At 39.7% G+C, this 27,775-nt stretch overlaps 1 protein-coding gene across 11 annotated transcripts in view; it reads left to right on the top strand.

Moving 5' to 3' along the window:
- The window catches only part of LOC148864557 (dual specificity protein kinase YAK1 homolog), a 47,245-nt gene extending 20,181 nt beyond the window's left edge, over nt 1–27,064 (top strand). For 4 of the 11 annotated variants that reach the window (XM_088977122.1, XM_088977117.1, XM_088977116.1 and 1 more), the window contains exons 13-17: nt 10,017–10,091; nt 10,286–11,115; nt 25,321–25,494; nt 25,734–26,035; nt 26,190–27,064. In XM_088977122.1, the coding sequence (XP_088833248.1) occupies nt 10,017–10,091; nt 10,286–11,115; nt 25,321–25,494; nt 25,734–25,992 (1,338 nt within the window). In that variant the 3' untranslated portion in view covers nt 25,993–26,035; nt 26,190–27,064. The remainder of the gene's footprint in view (nt 1–10,016; nt 10,092–10,285; nt 11,116–25,320; nt 25,495–25,733; nt 26,036–26,189) is intronic. The other 7 variants (XM_088977125.1, XM_088977119.1, XM_088977118.1 and 4 more) reach the window with 3 other exon arrangements.
- Nucleotides 27,065–27,775: the final 711 nt, after the last annotated feature.

The raw sequence follows: 27,775 nt of genomic DNA, 5'->3' as shown, positions 1-27,775 counted from the left end.
ACATTCATGTGGTGAAGCATAGATTGAGCAATTTCAAGAAGATGGTGATTCTTCCGTTCAGCCACCCCATTTTGTTGAGGGGTGAAAACACACGAGGTCTGATGAATAATGCCATGCTGTTCTAAATATTGTTGAAATGTAGTAAGAAAGTATTCACGACCATTATCTGAACGAAGAACTTTGATTGGGACACCAAATTGTGTGCGTATTTCAGCATGAAATTTTTGAAAAATGGAAAATAATTCACTTCTTTCTTTCATTAAGTAAATCTATGTCATTCTTGAACAATCATCAATAAAGGAGACAAAATACTTGTACCCATTATAAGACTATTGGACCCCAAACGTCTGAATGAACCAAAGAAAAAGGACTCAACATACGACTCTCAACTCTTGGACTGAAGGACACACGACGGTGTTTACCAAACTGACATGACTCACATTGTAAAACTAACAACTGGCTCAATGATGGAACCAACATCTTGAGAACCTTGAGAGATGGATGTCCTAGTCGGCAATGCCATTGTAGAGGAGTAAGGGAAGTCTAAAGTGCAATTGAAGATCCACCGCCGTTAAGGTAATACAATCCACCAGCTTCATGCCCCCCACCAATCTTCTTCCTCGTCTTGAGATCCTGAAAAACACAAGTGAAAGGAAAGAAGGTAACAGAACAATTAAGAGCTTTGGTTATTTAACTAACAGACATAAGATTGAATGGAAACTTAGGTACGTATAAAACAGATGATAAGGGGACAAAAGCCAAGTCAACATTACCGACACCATAGATGGGAGATGAGGACCCATTGGCAAGTGTAACAGTTTGTGATGTGGAGGTTTCAGAAAGAGAAGAGAACACACCTGGAGTCCCAGTCATATGATCTGAGGCTCCAGAGTCAATAATCCAGGAAGGAGTTTTAGATGACATGCAAGCAATACCAGATTGGGCATGTGGCAGTGGTATGCTGTGAAGTAGTTTGAAGGAACCGTTCATACTCATCACGCGGAAAACTCACCATCTCCCTCCCAGAAGTAGATGTAGATGTGGGAGGTGTTCGGTCTTCCAGTTTACTGTCACTAATAGCAACCTCACCTGCTACAACATGATTAGCCCATTTAGAGGGAGGACCATGTAGGTCATAACAGAAATTCACTGTGTGTCCATCCCTACCACAATGAGTACACTTCCTTGTAGAGTTGTTTTTTCCTCTCCCACGGCCTCCCCCTGAGTCACGGCCACCTCGACTAATCATGGGATTGCCACGACCCCCTCTGGAATGACCTCCCCCTCTTGTACTATGTCCACCACCTCTAGCTGTCACAAGTGCTGATCTATCATACTGTGTGGGGTTCTCTGTCTGGCCCAAAGAAATTCTATGAAGTCTTGAGAATACTTCCTCAAGTATAGGAAGAGTAGAGCCCCCCAATATTTGAGTTCTAACTGGTCCATATTCTGACTTCAGCCCCACTAAAAATCTTGTAACATCTAGCTGCTCCCTTTGCTGTTGCTGAACTTGAATATCTGAAGTAAGGGGATGATAGACATTGAGTTCATTCCTTATATTCTTCATGCAAGCATAGTACTCTTCTAGTGTTTTGGTTCCTTGTTGTAAATCAAAGTACTCCTGATACAGTTGATATACTCTTGTTGTGTTATCTTGTCTAGAATATAGCTTCTTAGCATACTCTCATACATCCTTAGCTGTATCAAGGAACATGAAGTTGGCACTGATTTTGGGTTCCATACTATTCCATAGCCAAGTCACGATTTGAGCATCTTCTTGTTCCCAATCATCAAACCCTGGAGAGTCAACCGGTGGCTTCTAATCTCTTACATGCTTTACTTTCTTCTTTGCCTTGAGAAAAACTTCCACATATTTAGCCCATGGAACATAGTTCTCCCATTTAGCTTAATTGAGGTCATTTGTACCCCTAGGTAGTTGGAGGAAATTACTACACTAGGTTTCTGATCATTGTAGCCATCTCCTATTGCTGCCATTGTACTCTTTCACAGTTGTCTCTAACTTTACTTCTCAGCTACAAGCTGATTGATGTTGTTCACAGTTTGATATTTCAGCACCTATTGCAGCCTCGAAACACCACAGTGGAAGCACACACTTGTTCTTATTCACACTACTGCTGACTTCACACACTTACGTCCCACATAAGCATTAGTTTACCATTCATTAATCACAAGTAGAGGCCCTCTTACAACCACTCAAGCACCACAACACAGCCAAATCTGCTGCACCCAATTCATACTTGTTTAACACACTTAAGAGGGCATTACACAACCACAAGGAGTTCGGCAAGGTCACTGCATTCTACCTTACACCACTCGGCCACTTACAGCAGCCCTAATACCATTCAACAACTTACAACAGCCCTACACCATTCGGCTACTGCACACACAACCCTTCCTAGGGCAACAATGAACCTAGTTCTTTAGGTTCTACTCAATACTAACAGCTTCTTGTAGGGTTTCTACCCAGAAATATAAGTAACACTAGAAGAAGAGAGAACCGACCTTCCTTTGAGAATATCAATCAACCATTCACTGCTGAAGTCACTTTCCTTGTTGAAGAAGGTTATGCGCAGCAGAGAGACAAGCTGTAATGTTTCTGACCTAAGGCGAACCAGTTCTCTCCATCGACTGACTAGAAACGAAGTGAAGAGTTACGAACATTGCTGAGGTGCTTTACCAACTGACATAGGTCAGGAGCATGGCTCTGATACCATGTTTCGACTACTGCTACAGTAGTCCAAACAGGAAGAGGAGAAGAAGAAGAAGAGAAGAAGGGTCAGTCGAAAATCTGATGGTTAACCCATCCAATCGACCCCCTTAATCTATATTAGATTCTAATAATGTTTACAAAGACAGAAATGCCCTTAAGTGTGGGGCAGAGTAACTCTAGTAACGCTGCCACATAAGCAATTTACTTAATAAATAGAAGAAGACTAAACTACCCCTATTAGGCACATCTTAATAGGTAGCATCAAAATACAGGTTTGTATCTTCCCTTACCCATACCAGAAGCACTATGGATTTTGTGTTAGGGTTGCCGAGAATAACTAGGGATAATGACTCTATTTTTGTCGTGGTTGATCGTTTCTCTAAAATGGCCCATTTTATTGGTTGCCAAAAGAATTTTGATGCTTCTCACGTAGCTAACTTGTTTTTTAAAGTTGTTCGGTTGCATGGATTGCGAAGATCTAGCACATCAGATCATGATACAAGATTTCTTAGCCACTTTTGAAGAACTTAGGTGTAGATTCGAGCCAAGCTGAGCCGAATATCTAGCTATTCGAGCTCGTCTCAGTCATAAACTATCAGGCTCAAGCTTGATTTGAACTAGAGACTTGAGCTTGAGCTTGACTTGGTTCAAAAGCTCGGAAGTTTGAGCTTGGCTTGGATGCCTCTGATTTTGGTCTCCCTCAGCTACTAAAGTGCTGAGCCAAGGTCTCCCTAGCATTTGAGGTGCCAAGCTGAGGTCTTCTCTAGTTGTCGAGATGCCAAGTTGAGCTCCCTTAGCTGTTGAAGTGTCGAGCTGAGGCCTCTCTTAGTTGCCGAGGTGCCGAGTCAAGGTCTCCTTCAGTTGCCGAGGTGTCGAGTCGAAGTCACCCTCAATAGCCGAGGTGCCAAGCCAAGGTCTCCCTCAATTGCCGAGGTGACACCCTTTGTACATATAGACTTGATTAGGCTCGTGAGCCTAACAAGTTGAGCTTTATTAAACTTGAGCTTGGCTCAATTAACAAACAAACCTATATATTGGGCTCGAGTTTGGCTCGAAGCTCGGTTTAGACCGAGCCTAGCAGAGCTTGAACAACTTGTGAACAGCTCGGATCGTGGCCACCCCTAGGAGAACTTTATGGAAGCATATGGGTACTACCCCACAATATAGTAGTACGTTTCACCCACAAACAGATTGACAAATTGTAGTGGTTAATCGAAGCTTGGGCAACTTGTTGAGGAGCTTACTTGGAGATTACTTAAAGCAATAGGATCTTATCCTACCACAAGTTGAGTTTTCCTTCAATGATTCAGTTAGTAGATCTAAAGGGAAGACTCCTTTTGAGGTTGTGTATGGTTGGTCACCTAAAGGTGTTGTTGATCTAGCTCCTATATTAGGGTTTTGGCGAGTGAGTGATGATGTCGAGGCCTTAGCTGAATCCATTCAAGAGATTCAAGAGAATATGTGGTAGAAGCTAAAAGTTCCATGAGGGTGATCTAGTCATGGTTTGCTTGCAGCCTGAGAGGTCTTGTTGGAACTTACCATAAGTTGAGGCAGAAAAGGATTGGGCCATGTAAAGTATTGAGACGGTTTGGTGACGATGCATATGAAATTGAGCTACAAGCTGATTTGTCCATTTCACCCATTTTTAATGTAGCAAACCTCTTTACCATGGGGATCTAGAACCAGCGACCAAGGTTGAGCAAAAACCATAGTTGTCAAGGCGTCGCCTAGGCGACTAGGCGCTCTTGGTTGGGTGCCTCACCCAAACGCCTTGACTTTTAGCAACTAGGCACCCGCCTAGGCGACTAAGCACCCACCTAGGCGACAAAAATGACAAGGCAGGTGCCTTTTATAATATCATTTATATTGCTATATCTTATTAATGTATGTGTTAATACATTTTATTATATGCTATATTTATCAATTATACTTTGTTTTCATGTTTTACTATTGAAATTTAAAAGATCAAAGGGTTTTGAGAAGAGAAAAAGAAAGAAAGAATAGAATAATAAAGTTATTTTTTCCATTCTTTCTCTCTCTCTAATTAAATAAAACAGAAACTCCATCCTTGTTTTTTTTTTTTCTATTTTACTTTCCATCTTGAATATTTATCATATAAAGTTGATAACCATCTTTAGCTGCTAATTAATATGAATTTTCTCTATTAAATACTTATTATAGTAGTATTATTTTTGAAAATAATGAAATTAATATATGTAGAAGATTTTTATCTTTTAGATGTGATGATTTGCCACATTTTTAGAGGAAATTTAATGTTCTTAATAAAGAGAATTGCTATTTTTTCAATTAACATACATGCTGAATGGTATATAAAACTAGGAAACTAGCCAAAAGTCAGATTTTTATATTATAAAATTTTATTGCCTAGGCGATGCCTAGGCACCCGCCTAGGTGGCTAGGTGACTAGGTGCCCTAGTGTCGCCTAGAATCGCCTAGACGCCTTGAAAACTTTGGCAAGAACAAGCACAAAGGGCCAGCAATTCTAATGAGTTTGGACAAGTGGAAAGGTTAACCAACAATTAAGAACTCTTGGATTAGTGAAGAAGAGTTTATGAAGCTAGATGGAGACATGTGCAAGGCTGCTTAAATTGCTGCTCGCATGGGATCGAGCCCTTTTTAACCTAGTGGGAATGATGAGGCCAAAAAGAGAAAAAAAAGAGGAAAAAGGCCAATGTATTCTGCTTTGCATGTTTTTGTAGTGGGGCCCCAAATTGTTGTTTTTGGGTAGCTTTGTTGACAGTTTGGGTCCAGGGGTATTTTCGTCATTTTATAATTCAGATTCTTGTGAGGACCAGTTGGGTGCACATCTGTTGCATTTTGGTCTCTTGGGTTTTTTTTGCAACAAAAGTTATCTTTTGGGGGGTTCATTGAAGTTAGTTTTGTTCTCAAGGAGTTGCTTGTGAGAGGGAAACATTCTAGGGGCTTATATGTAGATATTTTAATTTGCTTCTCCAGCAAGCCGTTGGGTCTGATAAAAGGGGAGGAGGTTGTTTCTAATAGGGGTCCTTTTTAGTTCTTTCTCCCTTGTTTGAGTTGTAGCTCAGCCCCAGATAGGGTTTTCAAGTATTGGGAGCTTGGGTTTTGAGGAGTCGACCCATTTTAGCACCTTCCAATCCCTCTATCAGTGTGTATCCGTGCGGGAGGCCAGCTTGCTGCCATTGTTACAGTAGCGGAACTGTTCCAAGAGGAGTTTTACTTCAGGTTCAGGTCTAAAATCCCTAAAAATCCAACATGCTTTGTTGTTTTCAGCTTGGTATTTCTTGTGCTTATTGTCATATACTTGAAGTGCTGCATGCAATTTGTTTTTCTATCCACATCAGAAAAAGAGGAAGACATACCAGTCATATGTGCAATTGCTCCTGAGTCATCAATCCATGGGTTATCAGTGGAGAGGCAAGCATGTGCAGTACCTGACTTAGCATATGCATTGGAATGATTACTAGAACTAGAGGATGTCCTATTCTTTTCCAAATACAACATGAGGCCTTTCAATTTATCCATTAGATCAGAAGGCGCCTGAGAGGAAGTCATAGGAATAGGTGGCTGAACATCATTACCAACTACAACCAAGTGTGCATTGCCCCTTCTTTCCTATCTTCAACTTTTCAGGCTTTAGGTGAGGATGAAGCTTCCAATATTTGTCCTTAGTATGTCTGGAGTTCTTGCCATATTTGTCCTTTGTTTGGGTTTAGAAGGCACGAAAGAAAAATATTCAACCATGGGAGATGGCATTATGGCTTCTCTCCTGCTCTCCTCACCCTGGACTAGGGAGTAGGCAGCAACAAGAGAAACAATGTCTACACTCAGGATATGTTGTCGAGTAAAGTCAAATTCAAAGCTTAACCTCGCCAAGAAATCAAAAGTCCTGTTCTTTTCAACATATTTCCTGTATTGCTCCCCATCTTCTGGATCTTTCCACTCTAAGGCCTCCAAATGATCCATTTCTTCCCACGGGGACTATAAGGAGAAGTACATAGCTACGGTCCTGTCCCCTTGATGCAAACTACAGGCCTCCCTATACAGCAACATGAGAAACAATGTTTTTCACTCAGGATATGTTGTCGAGTAAAGTCAAATTCAAAGTTTAACCCCACCAAGAAATCAAAAACCATGTTCTTCTCAACATATTTCCTGTACTACTTCCCTATCTTCTAGATTTCCACTAAGGCCTCCAAATGATCCATTTCTTCCCACAATGACTATAAGGAGGAGAAATACATAGCTATGGTCCTCTCCAATTGATGCAAACTACAGGCCTCCCTACAGAGCTAATAAATCCTAGTAGTGTTTTTGTCTTAACCCTATCCCAAATATTCTTATGCAGTGGATAAGAACATGTAGTCACAGGCTATATGTGGCTGCATGGAGCAAGCCAGTCACGACATTGCCATTAGATTGTCTTGCTCCCATTTAGAAAACTTCGGGTCTTCTGATTTAGGCTTGATTTCCTTTCCAGTGATAAAGCCCAGCTTACCTCTTCCTCCAATGGTGAGCTTAGCAGACTGGGATCATTCTAGGAAGTTGGTTTCATCAAGTTTCACAGTGGTTATCATGCCATTGGAGGTATCCATGTTTCCTGGAAGCACTTGGGGAACCAAGTGAACATCCTTATAAGCTTCCATTCCTTAATTGGGTATAATTTTAAGAGTCACAAAGATTTTTAATGCACCATCAGCACACAAGGCCAAAGGAAGAGCCAACACGACTAAGAAGCAAAAACAGCCCCAAGAATAGATTGGGGGACAGATATTGAAAGAAAAAAGCCCTGAAAAATTTCTAGGGTTCATAAAATTACAGGATCACATCTCGTCTTCCTAGAAATATAAAAAGAGCCAAATAAAATTGGCTTGAAGGAGAAACACTCCATTAAAGGTGCTGAAACGGCTTCAAACTCAAATCTAAATTTTCTGTGGATTTCCTTTTGGAAAAATCATAACAAACCACAGAAGTTTCACATGGAGGTCAAACCTATACCAAAAATCCCTAAATTCAGTGTGATTTGAACCATACTAGTTTCAAGGATGGTTTCCACCACTTGTATGGACTGCTGACATTAGCAAGCTGCCTCTAGGGTAACGAACACCAGCAGAAGCCTACCCTGAATCCATATGTACTCTGATACCAAGTTGTTTAAGGTGAAGCCAAAATAAGAAGGAAAGAAGAAGAGAATTATGAAAGTGTGTCTCAGGTTATTGTTCACACTGGAGACAAAGCCTTTATAATTTTGCTGAAAGTGAAAGATTGCCCTTACATGGGTGCCCAAATACAAAGAGGAAATAAAAACCCAAAAAAGCACTTTCATCATATTTCATATTCTCTACAAATTTAAATGGAAATAGAAGCATGATCAGGAGATGACCGAAAAGGTAAAATGTGACTCTTGCTCAAACAGCATGAAATGCAATATGTATTAATGCTAATAAATGAGGTAACTTGAGAATGCAAACATCCAAAATGAAACAAGAACTCTAATATATCAACATAAGGGTGACTAAGCTGTCTATGCCATATACGCCAAACATTATTACCATTAACGATTTCTAAACTGTCTATGCTCAGTTTTGTTAGTTCTTTAGAATCTTTTCCATTTTAATTTAAATCCTGAATTTTTGTCTTTATTAATAATACAAATATCAGATAAGGTGTTTTTGGATATGTTAATAGCTTGTATGCTTAGTAATGTTTTTCTTTTGGTTGGTAACTGTCAAAACTTTATTGAAAACATGGACAATATGTACAGGTAGGTACAACGAAGATGTATAGCCTGTGTAACAATCTACATCCAAATGGAGTTATACAATGGATTCCCTAGGAATCTCCCCCCATTACATTTGAGATCTGCTAACCCCTTGCCTATCTAAAGCATCAGCCATGATGTTTGCACTTCTAGGCACCCATTGAAATGTAATAATCATTACTGTTGCTGGCTTACTTATTTCCCTCAACATATACTTGTATGTCAATGTTCCTTGTGTATGTTTTCTTATCCAGTCCACCACTACTCTGGAATCTCCCTCTACTATTATGTTCCTGTTTTGGAGTCTTTTCCTCAATTTTAACTCATGTAAGACTGCCATCAGCTCTGCACTTGTTGAGTTCCTAAACCCAATTGACCCCGAATACAAAGCCATCACAGACCCATCTGTATGTCTGAAAACACCCCCAATACCTGAATTCCCAGTGTTATCAAGTATGCAACCACCAGAATTCATCTTGATTCAAGGAGACTCAGATGGTTGCCAAGGAATCCTTAATCTATCTATTGTGGAGGATGAACCACTACCACCTGCTAGTTCCTGCATCCTGCTATATCATCATATGAAACACCAGTGAAGTATCACTGTGTTCTTATCCAATGGGCCTCCCTTATCATAACAGTTTCCGTTTTGACTTCTGCACTCCATACAGAGTTCTTTATCCTCAAAAATACTCTTGTTCCTTTCTTCCCAAGTTGTCCACAAAATAGCTGTTCTTGTACATCTCCATGGAACCTTGCCCTTTTTCTTTGGTAGACAGAAGAATGAATTGCTGAACAAGCTTTTCAAATCAGCTGAGAGGAACCACATACAGGCAAACAAAGAGAAGAAAAATATCCCAAATAGCAGAGACAAAAGGAGAGGAGATTAGTAAGTGTCAAGGGTAACCCAGTTTGCTCTACACAGAAAGCACATATTAGGAGATTCACCAGTTTGGTCCTTTCTTTTGCTAGTTGCCACGTGACGATCTTTTCCAGAATCAATTCCTAGCAGAAAGCCTTAATTTTGAAGGGTATAGGGCCACATGAAACAGCTTAACAGGGAAACCACGACTTAAAGCAGGATTGACAACAAAGCACTGAAAAAAGATGCACACAAGAAAACCCTAAAAGCACAAAGCAGTCCAAACTCCGTGGTCTCTTCTTGACCTATCCAAAAGAAGACCATCCAAGGGTTGAATAAAGGTTCTAATATTTAAATATGTATGTTTAGTAATATTTAAATATGTAGAGGCTCTCATCTTTATAGGAGAGCTGAGCTCTGTTGTGTATTACTTTCTTCTGTGAGAACCACCTGTTTCTTCTCCCCTTTGCTACTCCCACTACCTTCTGCCTTCTCAGTAAACTAATGAGTTAAATGATGTGTTTTTTTTTCTAATCCTGACTTTGGGTACTCGTTTTATCATGCATCAAAGAATACTTTTCTTTTTCCTGAGTCTGAAATGTGGTTTACTGCGCTTTTTGGTTAATCAAGCATCAGACTGCTTACTTAACTATCTTTTTTCACAGTCTGTTGCCCAGAATGTTAACGTAGACCACCATCCAGGTGGTGGCCATTGGTTTGCTGCTGGTCTTTCCCCTCAGGTGAATTTGCTTTTCCTCTGTGGTCTTCAATATTATCTTTGAGATTGAGCATGTATGCAAAATAATTTCTGTTGCCATTTTCTTATATCAGGATTTTCCTTCCCATGTCTTCAATATTATCTTTGTTTCAGCTGTAGCATTTAATCATTATATTATCCTTTTGTGCAATAGTTTTAGATTGATTTGGTTTACAGGTTCCTAGTACGAACAGAGGTCCTCTACAGAGCAGCCAACATTTTCAGGTGACCTCATACTCTCATGCCAGTAGTTATGGCAGCTTAGGAAGCCATGGTAGCTATAATGACAATGCTGGGTTTGGAAGCAGCTATGGAAGCTATGGTGATAATCGTAGTATGTATGCATATTATTCACCTGTTGGTCCATCTGGTATGAGCATCCATGCACAAGGTGGAGTGCCAATCCTTGGAGCTAGTCCTGATACTAGGCGAAGAACTTCTCAAATCTCTCATGGGAATGGTCTTGGTGTCAGTTCATCTGCAGGAAATTTTGTGCCAATGTCCCTTGGTGCTAGTCCTTCACAGTTCACTCCTCCAAGCTCCCACATTCAGGTTTCTGCTGGTTCTCCAAAGTATGGTCCAAGTTCTCCAGTGAGAAGCAGTGGATTTCATGGTTCACCATTGAGCAAAATGACGGCAGTGTCCCAGTTTAATAGAAGAAGAAGTTGGGGATATCCTGGAAGTTCACAGTCTCAGGAGAGTGCATCATCTCCACACTCTCAAGGGTATCACACTGATGGTGCTAACTACAGTCACACTGACAGGAACTCTAGAGGACAGGGTAATTCTCCTCAGAGTGTGCAGTCAAGTTTTAATCCACCAAATTGGAGACAACAAAGGGGATGCAATGGGGTCAACTCAGGAAATTCCTCAACCATTCAGAATGTTCAAGGATCTCTTTTGCAGAGCTCTAATATACCGTTCCAACCAGCCAAAGAAGTTGCTTTTGACAAGTCAGAAAACAATATGTCACTTCCTGATCCTGGTGATTGGGATCCCAATTATAGGTAAATATCAAAGGCTTTTACCTTGTAACTTTAAGTTGGTATCTTCCATCTCCAGCTCAGCTTATAAATGATACCGAGGTTTCAATAATCTGTGTTAAAAAATGAAACAGAAAAGATCATTGTATACTTAATTGATCATACTTCATTGGTTTAGACATGCACAATTTTATCTATTCTGGGAAGAACCTATTTTAAATGGTTTCTAGAAGGATACAATGTAAAGTATGAGGCTTGTTCACAGTATAAACTTGCAGTATAGCTAATGAGAGGGAGAACCAGTTTTAGTTCATGATATTTGTCAAAACAGATCAGAACATTAACTAAGGTTGTGCTTGGTACCATTTCCACTTCTACTTGCAACGTTTTGTGTTGGTCAATACAATTTTTTTGAGAAATTGTCTTGTCACATCATATCAGATAACCACTTCCACAAAAAAAAAAAAATATAGGCATTGGATTAGGTATTGGCATTTATAGTAGAAACACCAAATTTGACTTTTCCTGAAGAAGCAGCAGTGGTACCTAATGTTGTATTGATAACTCAAAGCATTTGTGGTAGAAAAAAAATATATTCTCGTAAAGTTTGTATTGACCAACCTAAAATGTTGCAAGTGCAGTGGCAATGATACCAGACACAGTTCTGGACACATAAATTGAACTACCCTTCCGTAAGTAAAATTAGAGTAGATGGACAGAACTGCTTTGTCAACTACAACAATACATTCTGGCCACTTTTAAAACATTATTCACATGTTTCTGAGTTCCCTCAAGCAGAAGCATATATATATCATACAACTTCAGCTTGTTACAAATGTAGTCCTATATATTATATGTACGTTATAGCAAAAAAGCACTTGTCTAGGCAACTAGATTCCTCCCTAGGCAATAAGGTGCCCTCCTAGGTGAAAAAAATCTAGGTGAGCAGGGGTTTGGGTAGTGTAAGGAGGAGAAAACATTAGGTAAATGATTAGGAAAAGGAAACCAAATATATCATATTACAAGAAACAAAGTTGGCAGAATTTGATAGGAGATGGATTCTAAGTCTGTCGAAAGGTTTAGTTGAGCTATGACACCTTCATGGGGGGCCTTTAGCAGGAATAGTGACCATGTGGAAGAGTTAAGTATAGAAAATCTGGAAAAATTGGTAGGGATATTTTCTATCTTAGTAAAGTTCAGAAAAGGAGAAGATGGGTATGAATGGGTATTGAAAAATGCTTATGGCCCCAATGGGTACAAAGGAAGATATGAAATGTGGGAAGAATCTATGATATTAGAAGTTGTGGGAAAGGACCTTGGCGCCTGGGAAGAGATTTTAATGTTATGAGGTACACAGAAGAGATGAACAACCCTAGGCAACAAATAATCACTAGTATGGAGAAATTTAATCAACCCATTAATTAATGTGAGCCAAAGGAGCCCCTTTACTTCAAGCTAACAAACCTTCAAAGTAATCCCATCTGCTCCAAGATTGATAGATTCTTGTTTTTCTTAGATCAGAAGGAACATTGGGGAGGACTGGATTTTAGGTTTAAGAATATGATTTGCATCTGACCATTGACCTATCACTTTTAGATTGAAGAGTGGGTGGTGGAGGCTCGACTCCCATAAGGTTTAAGAATATGTGGCCTTGTCACCCGAGTTTTATCCAATAAGGAATGGTGGGAAGAGTGCCAAGCCACAATTAAATGGAAAGGAATGAGGCTTCATAATAAGTTATGAATGCTGAAAAGAAAAAAACAAGGAATCAAATTTGGTACATTATGGAGATTAGAAGAGAGGAAGGAAGAATTCAAATTGAGAAGTTGAACAACAAGGAAACTCAAGGAGAGTATGAGGAAGAGGATAGAGAGTTGAGGAGGGGGTTGAATAGGTAGTTGAAAGATATTTTATATAAAAAAGAGATTTGTTGGAATCAAAAGTCAAGATACAGACAGATTAGGGAAAGTGATGCTAGCACAATTTTTTCATGTAGTGGCTAGCTGAAGGTGTAAGAACTTTGCATTCAATTTAGAGTTAGGAGTTATAATTAATTGACAGGGGGATATTGTTATAATTCAGGTCTGCCTTAGAGTTCGGCCTGACTGAGTTCAGTTATGTAGAAGAAGAAAGAGTGATAAAGAAAGAGAGAAAGAGAGAAGAGAGAATTCTGGTTCGAACTGAAAGAGTCAACTTGACTTCTCCCAATCGGCCAGTAAGTATTTATATTATTATTAAAACATAATTGAAAAGACCTATGTGCCCTTACCTAAGTTAAGAGCACATGTTTCAACACAACGTTACAGATCAACAACATCAATCAAGGTATAAAGACAGAAATACCCCTACACTAACACTCCCCTTCAAGCTGGTGAGTATATATCATATACCCCCAGCTTGTTACATATGTAGTCCACTCTTCCCTGACTCAAGCCTTTTGTAAATAAGTCAGCCCACTGATTTCCTGTATTAACATGTGTAGTGTCTAGCTCTCCATTCAGCACCTTCTCCCTCACAAAGTGACAGTCAACCTCAATGTGCTTGGTTCTTTCATGAAACACTGGATTAGAGGAGATATGAACTGCAGCCTGATTATCACAATAGAGCTTCATTGGAGTGTTATGTTGTACCCTACTTCCTGTAGAAGGTTCCTTAGCCACACTAATTCACAAGCGGTATGCGCCATAGCCCTATATTCTGCTTCTGCACTGCTTCTTGCCACAACCGTCTGCTTCTTACTTTTCCATGTCACCAGGTTACCTCCCAGAAACGTGCAATAGCCTGTAGTAGACCGCCTATCAGACATAGAACCGGCCCAATCAGCATCAGAATACCCTTCTATTTCAAGTTTTCCCCCACTCTTGTATATCAGACCGCGACCCGGGGCCCCTTTTAGATACTTCACAATTCTCAGAACCGCATTCCAATGAGGAATCAGAGGTTTTTGCATGAACTGGCTTACCACACTAACTGCAAATGAGATGTCTGGTCTGGTAATGGTTAGGTAGTTCAATTTGCCCACAAGTCGTCGGTATCTGTCAGGGTCTTCAAACACTTCACCCATATCACTGCTTAGCTTGGTATTTGTGTCCATGGGTGTTTCAGCTGGTTTGGCACCCAACAAGCCTGTTTCTTCCAGCAAATCAAGCACATACTATTTCTGGCACAGGTTAATCCCATACTTGGATCTTGGGACCTCTATCCCCAAGAAGTATTTCAATTTACCCAGATCCTTTGTCTGAAAGTGATCCTGCAGATAAGTCTTCAGCCTATCAATACCAACGTTATCATTCCCAGTAATAACAATATCATCTACATACACCACCAATAGTATTTTTCCTCTCGGAGAGTCATGACTAAATACAGAATGGTCAACTTTGCACTGTTTCATGCCAAACTTCTTTACCACCTCACTGAATCTATCAAACCATGCTCGAGGAGACTGTTTAAGCCCATATATAGCCTTCCTTAGTCTGCACACCTTACCATCCTCCCCCTGAGCAACAAACCCTGGAGGTTGCTCCATGTAGACCTCCTCGAGTAAGTCACCATGCAAAAAGGCATTCTTGATATCAAGCTGATATAATGGCCACTCATACATGGCTGCAAGAGAGATCACAACACGAACTGACCCTATCTTAGCAACTGGTGAGAAGGTCTCTGTGTAGTCAATACCATAGGTTTGGGAGTACCCTTTTGCAACTAATCGCGCTTTCAGGCGTTCAACACTACCATCAGGTAGATACTTAACTGTATAAACCCACTTACAACCAACAGCTTGCTTCCCAGGAGGAAGAGCAGCGAGGTCCCAAGTATGATTATGATGAAGGGCTGAGAGTTCTTCTTCCATGTCACGGCACCACCCTGGAGAGGCAAGGGCTTCTTGTACATCTTTAGGAACAATAACTGATGATAACAAGGTAACAAACTGGCGATGGGAAACGGAAAGGTGAGTAAGAGAAACATAATTAGAAATGGGATGAAGGGTGCAAGTACGTTTACCTTTCTGCAAAGCAATGGGTAAATCAATCTCAGATGCTAAGTGGGGGTCTGGTGCCGGATCCATCGATGGAGATGTAGCCGGAGTAGTAGCTGGTGCACGTGGGCGATGTGTATACACATGACGGATAGGTGGGCGTTCAACAGGTGGTGGCACCGGAGGCAAGGATTTGGTCACAATTGGAACAAAGGGAGGAGGATCGACAACGGGAAGTGGAAGAGGAGGAGGTGATGAAGAGGAAGAAACATCACCAGACCCCAAAAAGAATGGAGTAGACTCAAAGAAACTGACATCAGTACACACAAAGGACCGTCGAGAACCAGGATGGTAACACCTATACCCTTTCTGGGTCCGAGAATAGCCAAGGAAGATGCACTTGAGAGAACGGGCATCAAACTTGTCGTTCCCAAGACCCAGATTATGGAGACACACCCAAAAACTCTCGGTGTAAGAGGGAACGGAGACAAAGAGGGAAACAAGACCTGAAACGGAGACTGACCATCAAGGATGAACGTGGGCATCCGATTAATCAGAAAACAAGAGGTAAGCACTGCATCACTCCAAAAAGGTTTGGGAACATGCATGTGATGCATTAGGGATCTTGCTGTTTCAAGGAGATGGCAATTCTTTCTCTCAGCCACCCCGTTTTGTTGTGGGGTGTAGGTACATGAGGTCTGATGTATAATGCCGTGTTGGTCCAAGTATTCCTGAAATGATGTGGATAAATATTCGCGGCCATTATCAGAACGAAAAACTTTGATGTGGGTACCAAATTGGTTACGAATTTCAGCATAAAATTTTTGAAAAATGGTAAACAATTCACTTCTTTCTTTCATTAAATAGAGCCACGTCATCCTTGAAAAATCATCCACAAAAATGACAAAATATCTATATCCATTATATGACATTACTTTATAAGGACCCCAAACATCTGAATGAACTAAAGAAAAAGGACTCGACACACGGTTATGAACCCTAGAACTAAAGGGAACACGATGGTGTTTCCCAAACTAACACGACTCACAATCCAAAATAGAAAGCTGACTCAAGGACGGAACCAAGTACTTCAAGACTTTGAGCGACGGATGACCAAATTGGCAGTGCCACTGGAGTGGAGAAAGAGATGACTGGAGAGCTGTTGAAGTTCTACTACCACCACCGTCAAGATAATACAGTCCACCTGCTTCATGCCCTCCACCAATCTTCATCCCTGTCTTGAGATCCTGAAAGACACACATAGAAGGATAAAAGGTAATGGAGCAATTAAGTGATTTGGTCAGCTTACTAATAGACATAAGGTTAAAAGGTAATTTAGGAACATACAGAACTGATGAGAGGGATACAGGATCTAGGTCAACATTACCAACACCACAAATTGAGGATGTGGAACCATTAGCAAGGGTGACAGATTGTGATGTTGAGCAATGAGATAAGGAGGAAAACAGACCTGGAGTTCCAGTCATGTGATCGGAGGCTCCAGAGTCAATGATCCACGGATTGGGTGTAGATGCCAGACAAGCCATACTTGAATGAGCAAAAGTCGCCGTGTTCTGCTGTGATTGGATAAACCTCTCATATTCATCACGGGGAACACTCACCATCTCCTTCATGGGACCATCTGTGGATGTAGGAGGCAACTGGTCAGATGAATGATTCTCTTTTTTAAAGTTGCAACTTGAGTCACCGGTCGCGGCATGATTAGCCTAGGTTGAGGGAGGACCATGTAAATCATAACAATAGTTGATGGTATGTCCATCCATACCACAATGAGTGCACTTCCTCGGGCCTGAGCTACGTCCTCTACCATGGGCTCCCCCTAAATCTCTGCTCCTAGTATGACCACCACCACGATTATAAGTAGACCCACCATTGCCACTTCGGCCATATGCAGAACCACTACCAACACCACGGCCAGACTGAGCTCCCCGAGCTCCACCTCTACCATCACGGCCTCTCGATGCAGCAAAGGCAGATCTATCTGAGATATTAGAGTTCTCAGTTGATCCGATAGAAATCCTCCGAAGTCGAGCAAATACCTCTTCTAGGGATGGAAGAGCTGATCCCCCTAATATCTGAGCCCGTACTGGTTCATATTCAGACTTTAGTCCCACCAAAAATCTAGTCACATCAAGCTACTCTCTCTGTTGTTGCTGAATCTTGACATCAGAAGTGAGAGGATGATAGACATTCAACTCATTACGTATGTTCCTCATGTTGGCATAGTACTCCTCAAGACTCTGATTGCCCTGTTGCAGATTAAAGTACTCTTGATAAAGTTGATAAACTCTGGTTGTATTGTCCTGCCCCGAATACAATTTTTTCGCATGGTCCCACACGTCTTTGGCAGTATCAAGGAACATGAAGTTCACACTAATCCTGGGTTCCTTACTGTTCCACGACCATGTGATGATCTGAGCGTTCTCTTGCTCCCAATCTTCATACTCGTGAGAGTCAGAGGAGGGTTTCTCCTCTTTGATATGTTTTACCTTCTTCTTTGCCTTTAAAAAGACTTCAACGGATTTAGCCCAAGGCACATAATTCTCTCCATTTAACTTAATAGAGGTCATCTGAACATTCAGGTAGTCTGTAGGCACCATCACACTAGGTTTATAATCATTACTGTCTCCCATTATGTTATCACCAATTCTGCACACTTGCTGAATTCTATTATCACTGAGATCTGCACACTACACACCACTAGGTCACACCTGTCACACTGATTGCAACACTAATTGTTGCTGGAATGTGTGCTCTTTACACCACAAACCCTGCTCCTACAACTACTTGAAATCTCACCACTATATGATCATATCTCTTCCTTCAACATGCACAAAGAAACCAGCATTAACCCTAGCCCTTACTGGCCGAAACACTAGCAAATGGTCTGAAACACACCTCCTATTTAATCCATAACAGATATCAAGAACTGAAATCTCTTACCTTATCGCTGAAGTAACACCCATGCGAGCAGGAGAGCAGTCCACACACAACAACCGCTTCACACACAACAGCCACACACAGTTCGACCCTCTATTCTTCCTCTACTAGGAGAGGGCGATCTCAGAAATCACAGCAACCGACCACATACGACCTGACTGGAGGCATAGAGACTCCCAAGGGAGGAGGGCGATCACTCCTTTTCAGCCCTTTCCCTTATCTCCAATTCAACACAGAAAAAAAAAAAGGAAAACCCTGGATAGGGTGCGCAGAGAATGAGCCCTAGGCAAGCAGAAATCTAGGTAGATTTAACCTGCTCTGATACCATGTTAGAATTCAGGTCTGCCTTAGAGTTCGGCCTAACTGAGTTCAGTTATGTAGAAGAAGAAAGAGTGATAGAGAAAGAGAGAAGGAGAGAAAGACAGAAGAGAGAATTCTGGTTCGAACTGAAAGAGTCAACTTGACTTATCCCAGTCGGCCAGTAAGTATTTATATTATTATTAAAACATAACTGAAAAGACCTATGTGCCCTTACTTAAGTTAAGAGCACATGTTTTGACACAACATTACATATCAGCAACATCAATCAAGGTATAAAGACAGAAATACCCCTACGCTAACAATCACCAATTCTGCACACTTGCTGAATTCTATTATCACTGAGATCTGCACACTACACACCACTAGGTCACAACTGTCACACTGATTTCAGCACTTGTTGTTGCTGAAAAATGTGCTCACACCACAAACCCTACTCCTACAACTACCTGAAATCTCACCACTATATGATCATATCTCTTCCTTCAAAATGCACAAAGAAACCAGCATAATCCCTAGCACTTACTGGCCGAAACCCTAGCAAATGGTCTGAAACACACCTCCTATTTAATCCATAACAGATATCATGCATTGAAATCTCTTACCTTATCGCTGAAGTAACACCCATGCGAGCAGGAGAGCAGACCACACACAACAGCCGCTTCACACACAACAGCCACACACAGTTCGGCCCTCTATTCTTTCTCTACTTGGAGAGGGTGATCTTAGAAATCACAGCAACCGACCACATACGACCTGACTGGAGGCATAGAGCCCTCCAAGGGAAGAGGGCGATCACTCCTTTTCAGCCCTTTCCCTTATCTCCAATCTAACACAGAAAAAAAGAGGAAAACCCTAGACAGGGTGCGCAGAGAATGAACCCTAGGCAAGCAAAAATCTAGGCAGATTTAACCTAGCTCTGATACCATGGTATAATTCAGGTCTGCCTTAGAGTTAGGTCTGACTGAGTTCAGTTATGTAGAAGAAGAAAGAGTGATAAAGAAAGAGAGAAAGAGAGAAAGAGAGGAGAGAATTCTGGTTCTGAAAGGGTCAACTTGACTTCTCTCAGTCGGCCAGTAAGTATTTATATTATTATTAAAACATAACTGAAAAGACCTATGTGCCCTTACTTAAGTTAAGAGCACATGTTTCAACACAACATTACAGATCAGCAACATCAATCAAGGTATAAAGGCAGAAATACCCCTACGCTAACAGATATAACTAAGGCTTTTGTGGATCACTTTATATCTATTATTGGAGGCCTTTGAAAAAGAGGCTCATGGTGGAACTGTGGAAGTATTGGATTGGCCAAGCCTAAGTGCGAATTGAAGGAAATGTTAGAATGGAAGTTTGAGATAGAGGAATTAAAGGAAGTTGTTTTTTCTATGGATAGATTAAAGGTTCTGTGGCTAGATGGTTTTACAATGGCCTTCTATCAAGACAACTAGTATATCTTGAAGTTGGATCTAATGGGTGTCTTTAGTGAATTCTTTGATAGGGGAATAATAAATTCAGGAGTAAATGACACTTTTTTGGACCAAATCCCCCAAAAACCTAGGATCTCTTAAAATTTTAGAACCATTATCTTGGTGGCTAGCTTATATAAGATCATTGCTAAGGTCTTGTTTTTGAGATTTAGAAAGGTACTTCCCTCTACCACATTGAATCAATGTGCTTTTTCGCAATATAGACAAATCACTGATCAAATCCTTGTAGCAAATGAATGTGTGGAAGAGATGAGAAGAACAAGAAAAAAGGAATGATTTGTAAGCTAGATTTAGAGAAAGCCTATGATCTAGTGGATTGGTCATTTCTATTGGAAGTACCAAGTAGATGTGATTTTGGGTATAGATGGTGTAAGTGGATCTTGGGATGTATTCTAACATGTGATTACTTAGCCCTAGTGAATGGAATACTTGAGATTTTTCCCAGCTTGTAGAGGGCTTAGACAAGGTGACCCCCTATCATAGTTTTCAAAGCATCTAGGCGATTTTGGGCGACACTGGGGTGCCTAGTTTCCTAGTTGCCTAGGCGGGCGCCTAGGCGATAAAAGTTTTGTAGTATAAAAAACTGACTTTTGACTAGTTTCCTAGCTTTATATACCATTCAGCATGTATATTAATTGAAAAAATAGCAATTCTCTTTATTAAAAACATTAAATTTCCTCTAAAAATGTGGCAAATCATCACATCTAAAAGATAAAAATCTTTTACATGTATTAATTTCATTATTTTCAAAAATAATACTACTATAATAAGTATTTAATAGAACAAATTCATACTAATTAGCAGCTAAAGAAGGTTATTAATTTTATATGATAAATATTCTAGATGGAAAGTAAAATAGAAAATGGATGGAGATTCTGTTTTATTTAATTAGAGAGAATAGAAAAAAAAGGAATTTTATTATTCTATTCTTTCTTTCCTCTTTCTTTTCTTTCTTTCTTTTTCTCTCCTCAAAACCCTTTGGTCTTTTAAATTTCAATAGTAAAGCATTAAAACAAAGTATATATATATAGTAAAATGTATTAACACATACATTAATAAGATACATCAAGATATATGATATTATAAAAGGTGCCCACCTTGTCATTTTTGTTGCCTAAAGGGTGCCTAGTTGCTAAAAGTAAAGGTGTTTGGGCGAGGCACCCAGCCAAGGGTGCCTAGTCGCCTAGGTGACGCCTTGACAACTATCCCCCCTATCTCCATTTCTTTTTACCCTCATAGGCGATGTGTTCAGTAAATTAATTTTAAGGGTAAATTGAATGCAATTGTTTGGGTTGGAGAGTTGGGAGATGGCCACTCATTTGCAATTTTAGGGTGACACTTTTGTTCTATGATGAAGAACAATGGGTTAAGTTTTGATAAGGGTTGCATGGTAGGAGTCAACATGGAGAGAAGAGAGATCGTAGCCTTTGTAGGATGCTAAGTTTCATCATGGCCATTGAAATATCTAAGCCTTTCTCTAGGTGCTAATCCTAAGGCTGTGTTTGGTTGCAATGCAAATAAATTTGAACTGATGCAAAACCTTGGCAGTGCAAATGATTTGAGTGTAAATTCTGACCTATTTTTATTTCAAATTTTAGCTTATTTTGTTTGATTGCAGTACAAATGAAGTAAATTAGGACATGAAGCAGAATAAAGTAAAATCCAAAACAAAATCTTGCATTATTTACATTTGCACTCCCATGCATTTGTACTAGTGCAAATAAATTTGCACTGCAACCAAACACAGCCTAAGGATCATAGCTTTTGGACCCTAGTAGTAAAAGGGTTATCCAAGAGATTGGTAATATGGAAGAAAGGATGTCTCATTGGGAGGTAGGATTCCTATAATCAAGTCAACATTAGCCAATCTCTTGGTGTACTACACGTGTTTAGGATCCCAAATAGGGTGGCAAAGAGTGAAAATAATGAGGGATTTCTTATGGGAACCTAGGGAAGAGAGAAAGGACCATCTAATTAATTAAGAAGTAGTGTGCAGAAGCAAAAGACTAAGAGGCTTAGGAGAGGTTGTATGGGATTTAGAAACTTGGCATTGCTTGGAAAATGGTTGTGGAGGCTACTTGTGGATAGGGATAAACTATGCCATAAGGTGGTAGTAAGCATTCATGGGCTAATGGACAATGGATGGGCCTGCTAGGGATACTTGGGCTTCTCCATGGACCATGATAGGCTATGCATACCATTTTATCATGTGTTCTCCCTTGTATCAAGTATGATCTTTTGGAAATTATGCAGGCATTAATGGATGGGATAATCTCCATTAAATGAAAAATTTCCTTCCTTAGCGTGCACTATCTTCCTTTAAATGGGAATCTATTTCAAAGTTTTCCGAGCCCATTTGCTTCAAAAAATGGTTTTGATTATGATTTGGGTTTCAGGTGGGATATTAGGCACTCTGAGATTCCAGACGTATTACAGAGGCATTGGAATTACCTAAATGGAAAAATGCTGTGTGAGGAAATTTCTGCCCTTCAGAAAATCACACGTGGGAACTTGTTGACCTTCCAAAAGGAAAGAAATCTGTTGGTTGTAAGTGGGTGTTTACAGTAAAGCATCATGCTGATGGGTCTATTGAGAGGTATAAGGAGAGACTAGTTGCTAAAGGGTTCTTTTAGACACATGGTGTGGACTATAATGAAACTTTTGCACCTGTTGTGAAGATGAACTCTATCCAGGTTCTCTTCTCTTACTGTAAATTTCTCTTGGCATCTTCATCAGTTGGATGTGAAAAATGCTTTTATGAATGGTGACCTTAATGAGGAAATGTATAGTCTCCTCTTCACTAAACATGGTCATATGATGGTGGAAAGATACACAGATGTTGACTGGACTGGCTCTATTGATGATAGGAGATCTACTACTGGTTACTGTACCTTTGTGGGAGGAAATCTTATCACTTGGAGAAGTAAGAAACAGTCTGTAGTGGCAATGTGCAGAAGCCGTGTATAGAGATATGTCTCAGGGTGTTGTTGAATTGTTATGGTTAAAAAACCTCCTTACCGAGCTAGGTATGTGGAAGTCAGATGCTGTCATTGTACTGTGATAACAAGGCTGCTATTAGTATTGCTCATAACTTGGTTCTCCATGAGCGAACCAAGCACATTGAAATTGACAAGCACTTTGTTTGGGAAAAAGTGGAAAGGGTGAAATTTGTATACGTTTGTTGAATCAAGAGATCAAGTGGCTGATGTATTTACGAAAGGATTGAATTCCATGCACCATGAAGAGCTATGTATCAAGTTGGGTATGCATGATATCTACAACCCAACTTGAGGGGAAGTGTTGCCAAGGGTGTTTTTTGAATATGTTCATGGCGCTAGGGGTTTTTCTGTAATTAGACTTATTTTGAGGGACTACTCTTTAAGTATTGTTAGTTAATATATATGGTGAAGTGGGTGCAGCCACTAACCTAGTTCGACTTCTAATTTTTTCTCTTCTTCCTTCATCTCTTCTCTCTTGATTATTCCATGACTGATTACAAGTACAAAGGGCAACAAACAAAATGGCTGATGCCTTGGCTAAATAAGGGGTGGGGTGAGATCAAATTTTCTACGCACAGTTGTAAGGAAAAGAGTAAGCGAGGAAATAAAACTTTTTTCTCTCTGGTGGGTGAATGTTTGTACTCTAAAATTTACTATTTTGGTTATAGTTCAATAAAAAAATATCTAGGTGGGCGCTTGGTCTAATTTCTAATATTATTACTATGGTACATCTTACTAATATGTGTATTAATGCAATTTATTATATAATATATGTTTATATTTCATTTTGAAGTTTCACTATCGAAACTTAAAAAATCCAAGGATTTTTGAGAAGAGAAAAAGAAAGAAGGGAAGGATAAAGATATTTCTTTTTCATTTAATTTTTCTATTCTCTCTCTTACACATTAAATAAAACAATGGTTCAAGTTTTGTTCTTTTTTCTCCTTGATTTTCTATCTTAAATTTCTAGAATATAAAATTGTATTCTTATTTAGTTGCTAACTTCATATGAAATTGCTCTATTTAAATATTTATTTTATTAGTATTAATTCTTGAAAACATTAAATTTTGTTATTTGTTTGCACCAATATTTTAAAATATAGAGGTGTGATGTGAGTCATTCTACCATCCTAAGGCAGGAGTTATAAACCAGAATACAAGAGGCATGAGCCTCCCAAGTCAATTAATAATTAATTAAAATAAGATAAAATACATGAAAAAATGTAGTAAAAATCCCATAAAAAAAAGAAAATTTATGAGAAATTAAAACATCATAATTGTGATTTCTAATAATAAAGCCATCACATTTAAATATAGAATTAAAGTATCATCGTCTAATTTAGTGTCATCAACCATCAATATATTATTTACAAAGTTGGGAGAGATTGTATTGGGTACAGTTATGACATATTCTTCTATAAAGTCGGGTGGTTTGTCACCCAAAATTGGGTTGTCCAACACACACACACACACACACATGTATATATGTATGACACTTCAATAAACAAGTGGATTGCCAAAAAGAACATAAGGGAAATCTCACTGAAACCCACCCTAGAAATTTTTACTTCACCCAACACCCCCACTTGTCACCATACCCCCTTTGTATTGGCTTCAATTCCCCCATTCCCATTGTCACTGTTCCCAACTGTATGGTGAAGTAAAAAATTGTGAGGTGGGGGTAAATGAGGATTCCCCAAGAACATAAACAAGTATTTCATCTCATGTTCAAATGAATGTAATGCATTAATCGAAATCAAAGCTATGGTCCTCCCACTTCTACATATAACATTTATTATAATATTACAATAAACAAATTTGGAGTGTTTCTATCCTCTGTTTCATGTTAATATGTTAATGGGAACATGATAAAATAGTTCCTCCACTTTTATTATTTTATTATAGAAAATTTACTAAAGTAAAAGCATTTGAGTGCATCTTGTATGCTATTGGAGGCATGTGCCTCTATATTGGAGGTGTATGCCTCAAACATCTCTATGCCTCCACTGTACTCATCCAGGCATTTTCTTAGCACCTCACCTCCATGCATATCCCTCCAACACATTTTAAAACACTGGTTTATATGTATTACGATCTCATGTTGTCATTATTCATATATAAATAAATCATAAATCTATTTAACTGAAGGTGGGCCTTAGGCTCAATGGTTGGGTTGCTCCATTGCAATTCAAATCTTGGAAACTGCCCCTCTGTATGTGCAGGGGTGAAGTTGTGTACATCTGTCCCTCCCCAGAGCCCACATTGGCAGGAGTGTTTTGCACTGGGATGCTCTTTATAAATCTAATTAACTCATGTGTGTTTGTATGCTTATTAGTATCCAAAATTTCATCTTTGCTGAGTCACCGGATACTCTTGGATAGGTGCCAAGAAATTGTGTTGGGTTCTACATATGTTCAGGCTTTTTGTTTAACCAAAACATGTAATTAGCTTGTGTTTGTTTGTTGTTGGATCCTCTCTCCATCAGTGATGAACTTCTTTTGCAAGAGGATGGCTCTGATTTAAGCTCTGTAACATCTGAATTCAGCAATGGATTGCGCCTTAGTCATGCTTCGGATTCTGCAGTTCCAATGACTGGAGTTGGAAGATTCAGCCACAATCCTAACCAGGCGCAGACAAGCTCAAGCTTGTCTATCCAAAGGTAACTGTGTCATCCTCGTCTTTATTCTGGCTCTTGAAGGTGCCTTTCACTCAAATTTATACATTTAATATTGCTTTTAACAAATAATTGCATATATGTTGCTTACCTGCATGTTGTGTATAATATTCAAATACTGAATGTAACACTGTATCAACTTGCAGTAGATTAGAAGTTCTCAATTTTTTCAATGAGTTCATTTTTTTCTAGTGTATATTCATGCTTTTCTGCAATGCATACAGAACAAATGGACCTGTCCGATCATATTCACATGTAGAAATGGGAAGCCCACTTTCAGCCCATGATATGTATGCTGGGTACCCACGTGCATTATCAAAGCCTTCACATCTCATGTCTCATTTCTCCTTAAACCATCCAAGTAGATTGGGGCAGCAACCTGCCCAGCGATTGAACCCTGGGCACTCAACATTTGCTCGTGGCACCGAGTGGGGTCATCCTAAGGTTCAGGCCCCTCTACCCAACTGTAACACAGGGACTTAAAACTCTCCTAGCAATAGCACGTTTACCGATGGGATGAATTGGGGTAAGAACTCTTACCCTTTAACTCCCATACTAGGAATTTTAATTATAGAGTTTATTGTTCTTTGATATTTTTTTAATGTTCACTTTTTTTTTTTTTAATTTTTGTGAGCATGGACTTCTTATGCCATTTTGGATGATACCGACTTCTATTGTAGGACGGAGGGCTCTGCATCCCATCACCACAATTCCACCATTGTCCTATGCAAGAAAGGAGTATGGAAGATTTACTTGATATGGAAAATCAGTTCCCTTCCTAGTATGAATAATGAATTTCGTTTTGGCAGGGAAATCTGTATTTGCTAGTTCCAGTTGCATTGTCAGCTTGTGCTATCAATGCAAATCTTTTTTTGGATCATTGTGGTTCATTGTGCTTTCATAATTATAATTTATGATTTATAAGGCATCCATATCTTGTTGGAATTTCAGTTGTGGTTGGTGTACATCCAATTAATTCTTCAAGGGCCTTAGCCACCACCTATTTCACCAGCTGCCAGATTTGTACTCAAAAGTTCTATATTAATTTTTTGCGTTACCTTCTTCTTTCTCAACGAAATGCGGTGTATCTAACATTTTCACGAAGTCCCTGCAGCTGGACAGAAATTTTTATTGGTTTCAGGTTCAATGCCAAGTGGTTAGGGCTATGTGCCAGGTATTGCACCAACAAATTCATATTGCTTGGCTGTTGGAAGTTGTCGTGCCAATGAAGGTTTTGGATGCACGTTGTTGAATTTTGACTGCAGATCTCCAGGTTCCCTGGTTTATTTTCTTCACTGGACCAGCCTACTTTGTGATGGAGTTGGGTCTTCTATATCCTTTGGCTAAGCATAGGGCTTTGGGTTTGAAAATGAAGCTTATTATTGGACCGTCAAATCATTTCCTTCTCACTAAGGTCGATGTAGCTCTGCTTCAATCGCACTATTTATAAAAAGTTATGACTTGTTCCATTAGAGTTTATCACTTTTTTAGATGTATATGTTTGAACGGGGGTATGAATGAATTTATATATGTGCAGCGGGACTTTTATCTTCTATGGGAATGTAGTGCGGAAGACACTGTTTGCACTTTACAGTGCGTTTCATTTGCACTGGTGTAAATGTGTAAGAGCGCAAATAGGACGAGTGTAAAACCTGGTTACCATGATTTTTCAGTATCTCTTAAATTTATCGTAACTTTTCAAAACGTCCAGTAACCCCATGTCAGTAAGCTTTTATTTTTCAAAACTCACTAATCCGTAACATTATCGATAATGTTCATCAGCAGAATTGTCCGGGCCAGCATAAATGCAATTTTCATAACCAAAATACCCCTAAATGCAAGGTTCAAAATATCGATTCATCCAATATGCCAGTAGGGGCGTATCGGGTGTTTTGATACCTTTTTTTTTTTTTACTTTTTATTTTATTTTTTTCAAAATCGGTTCGGGGGGAGGGGGGGGTTTCAGTTTAAGACTCCACCCCCTGAACTGGTCAGACCCCCCCGATACACTCACTGCAGGGGTGTATCGGAGGGTCCCGGGGTTGATATGGGCCGATACTTTGAACTTTGCCTGTTTATGGGTAATTACTGTTTATCGTCCCAAATAGCAATCAGCGATCTTCCCCTTTCTCTCTCTCCCCATGATGTAGTCTCCACACCTTATATAAGAGAATTGAGGTAAGAGAATGGTGATGCAAATTTTGCATCAATTTCTGGGATAAAGAATTTACCTGCTAAGTGAGTGCAAATAAGACAAGGCAAATAA

This window comes from Nelumbo lutea, chromosome 3 (assembly GCF_056320005.1).
Source record: "Nelumbo lutea isolate HS-2025 chromosome 3, American lotus-T2T, whole genome shotgun sequence".
Lineage (NCBI taxonomy): Eukaryota > Viridiplantae > Streptophyta > Magnoliopsida > Proteales > Nelumbonaceae > Nelumbo > Nelumbo lutea.
This window is presented reverse-complemented; position numbering and strand designations above follow the sequence as displayed.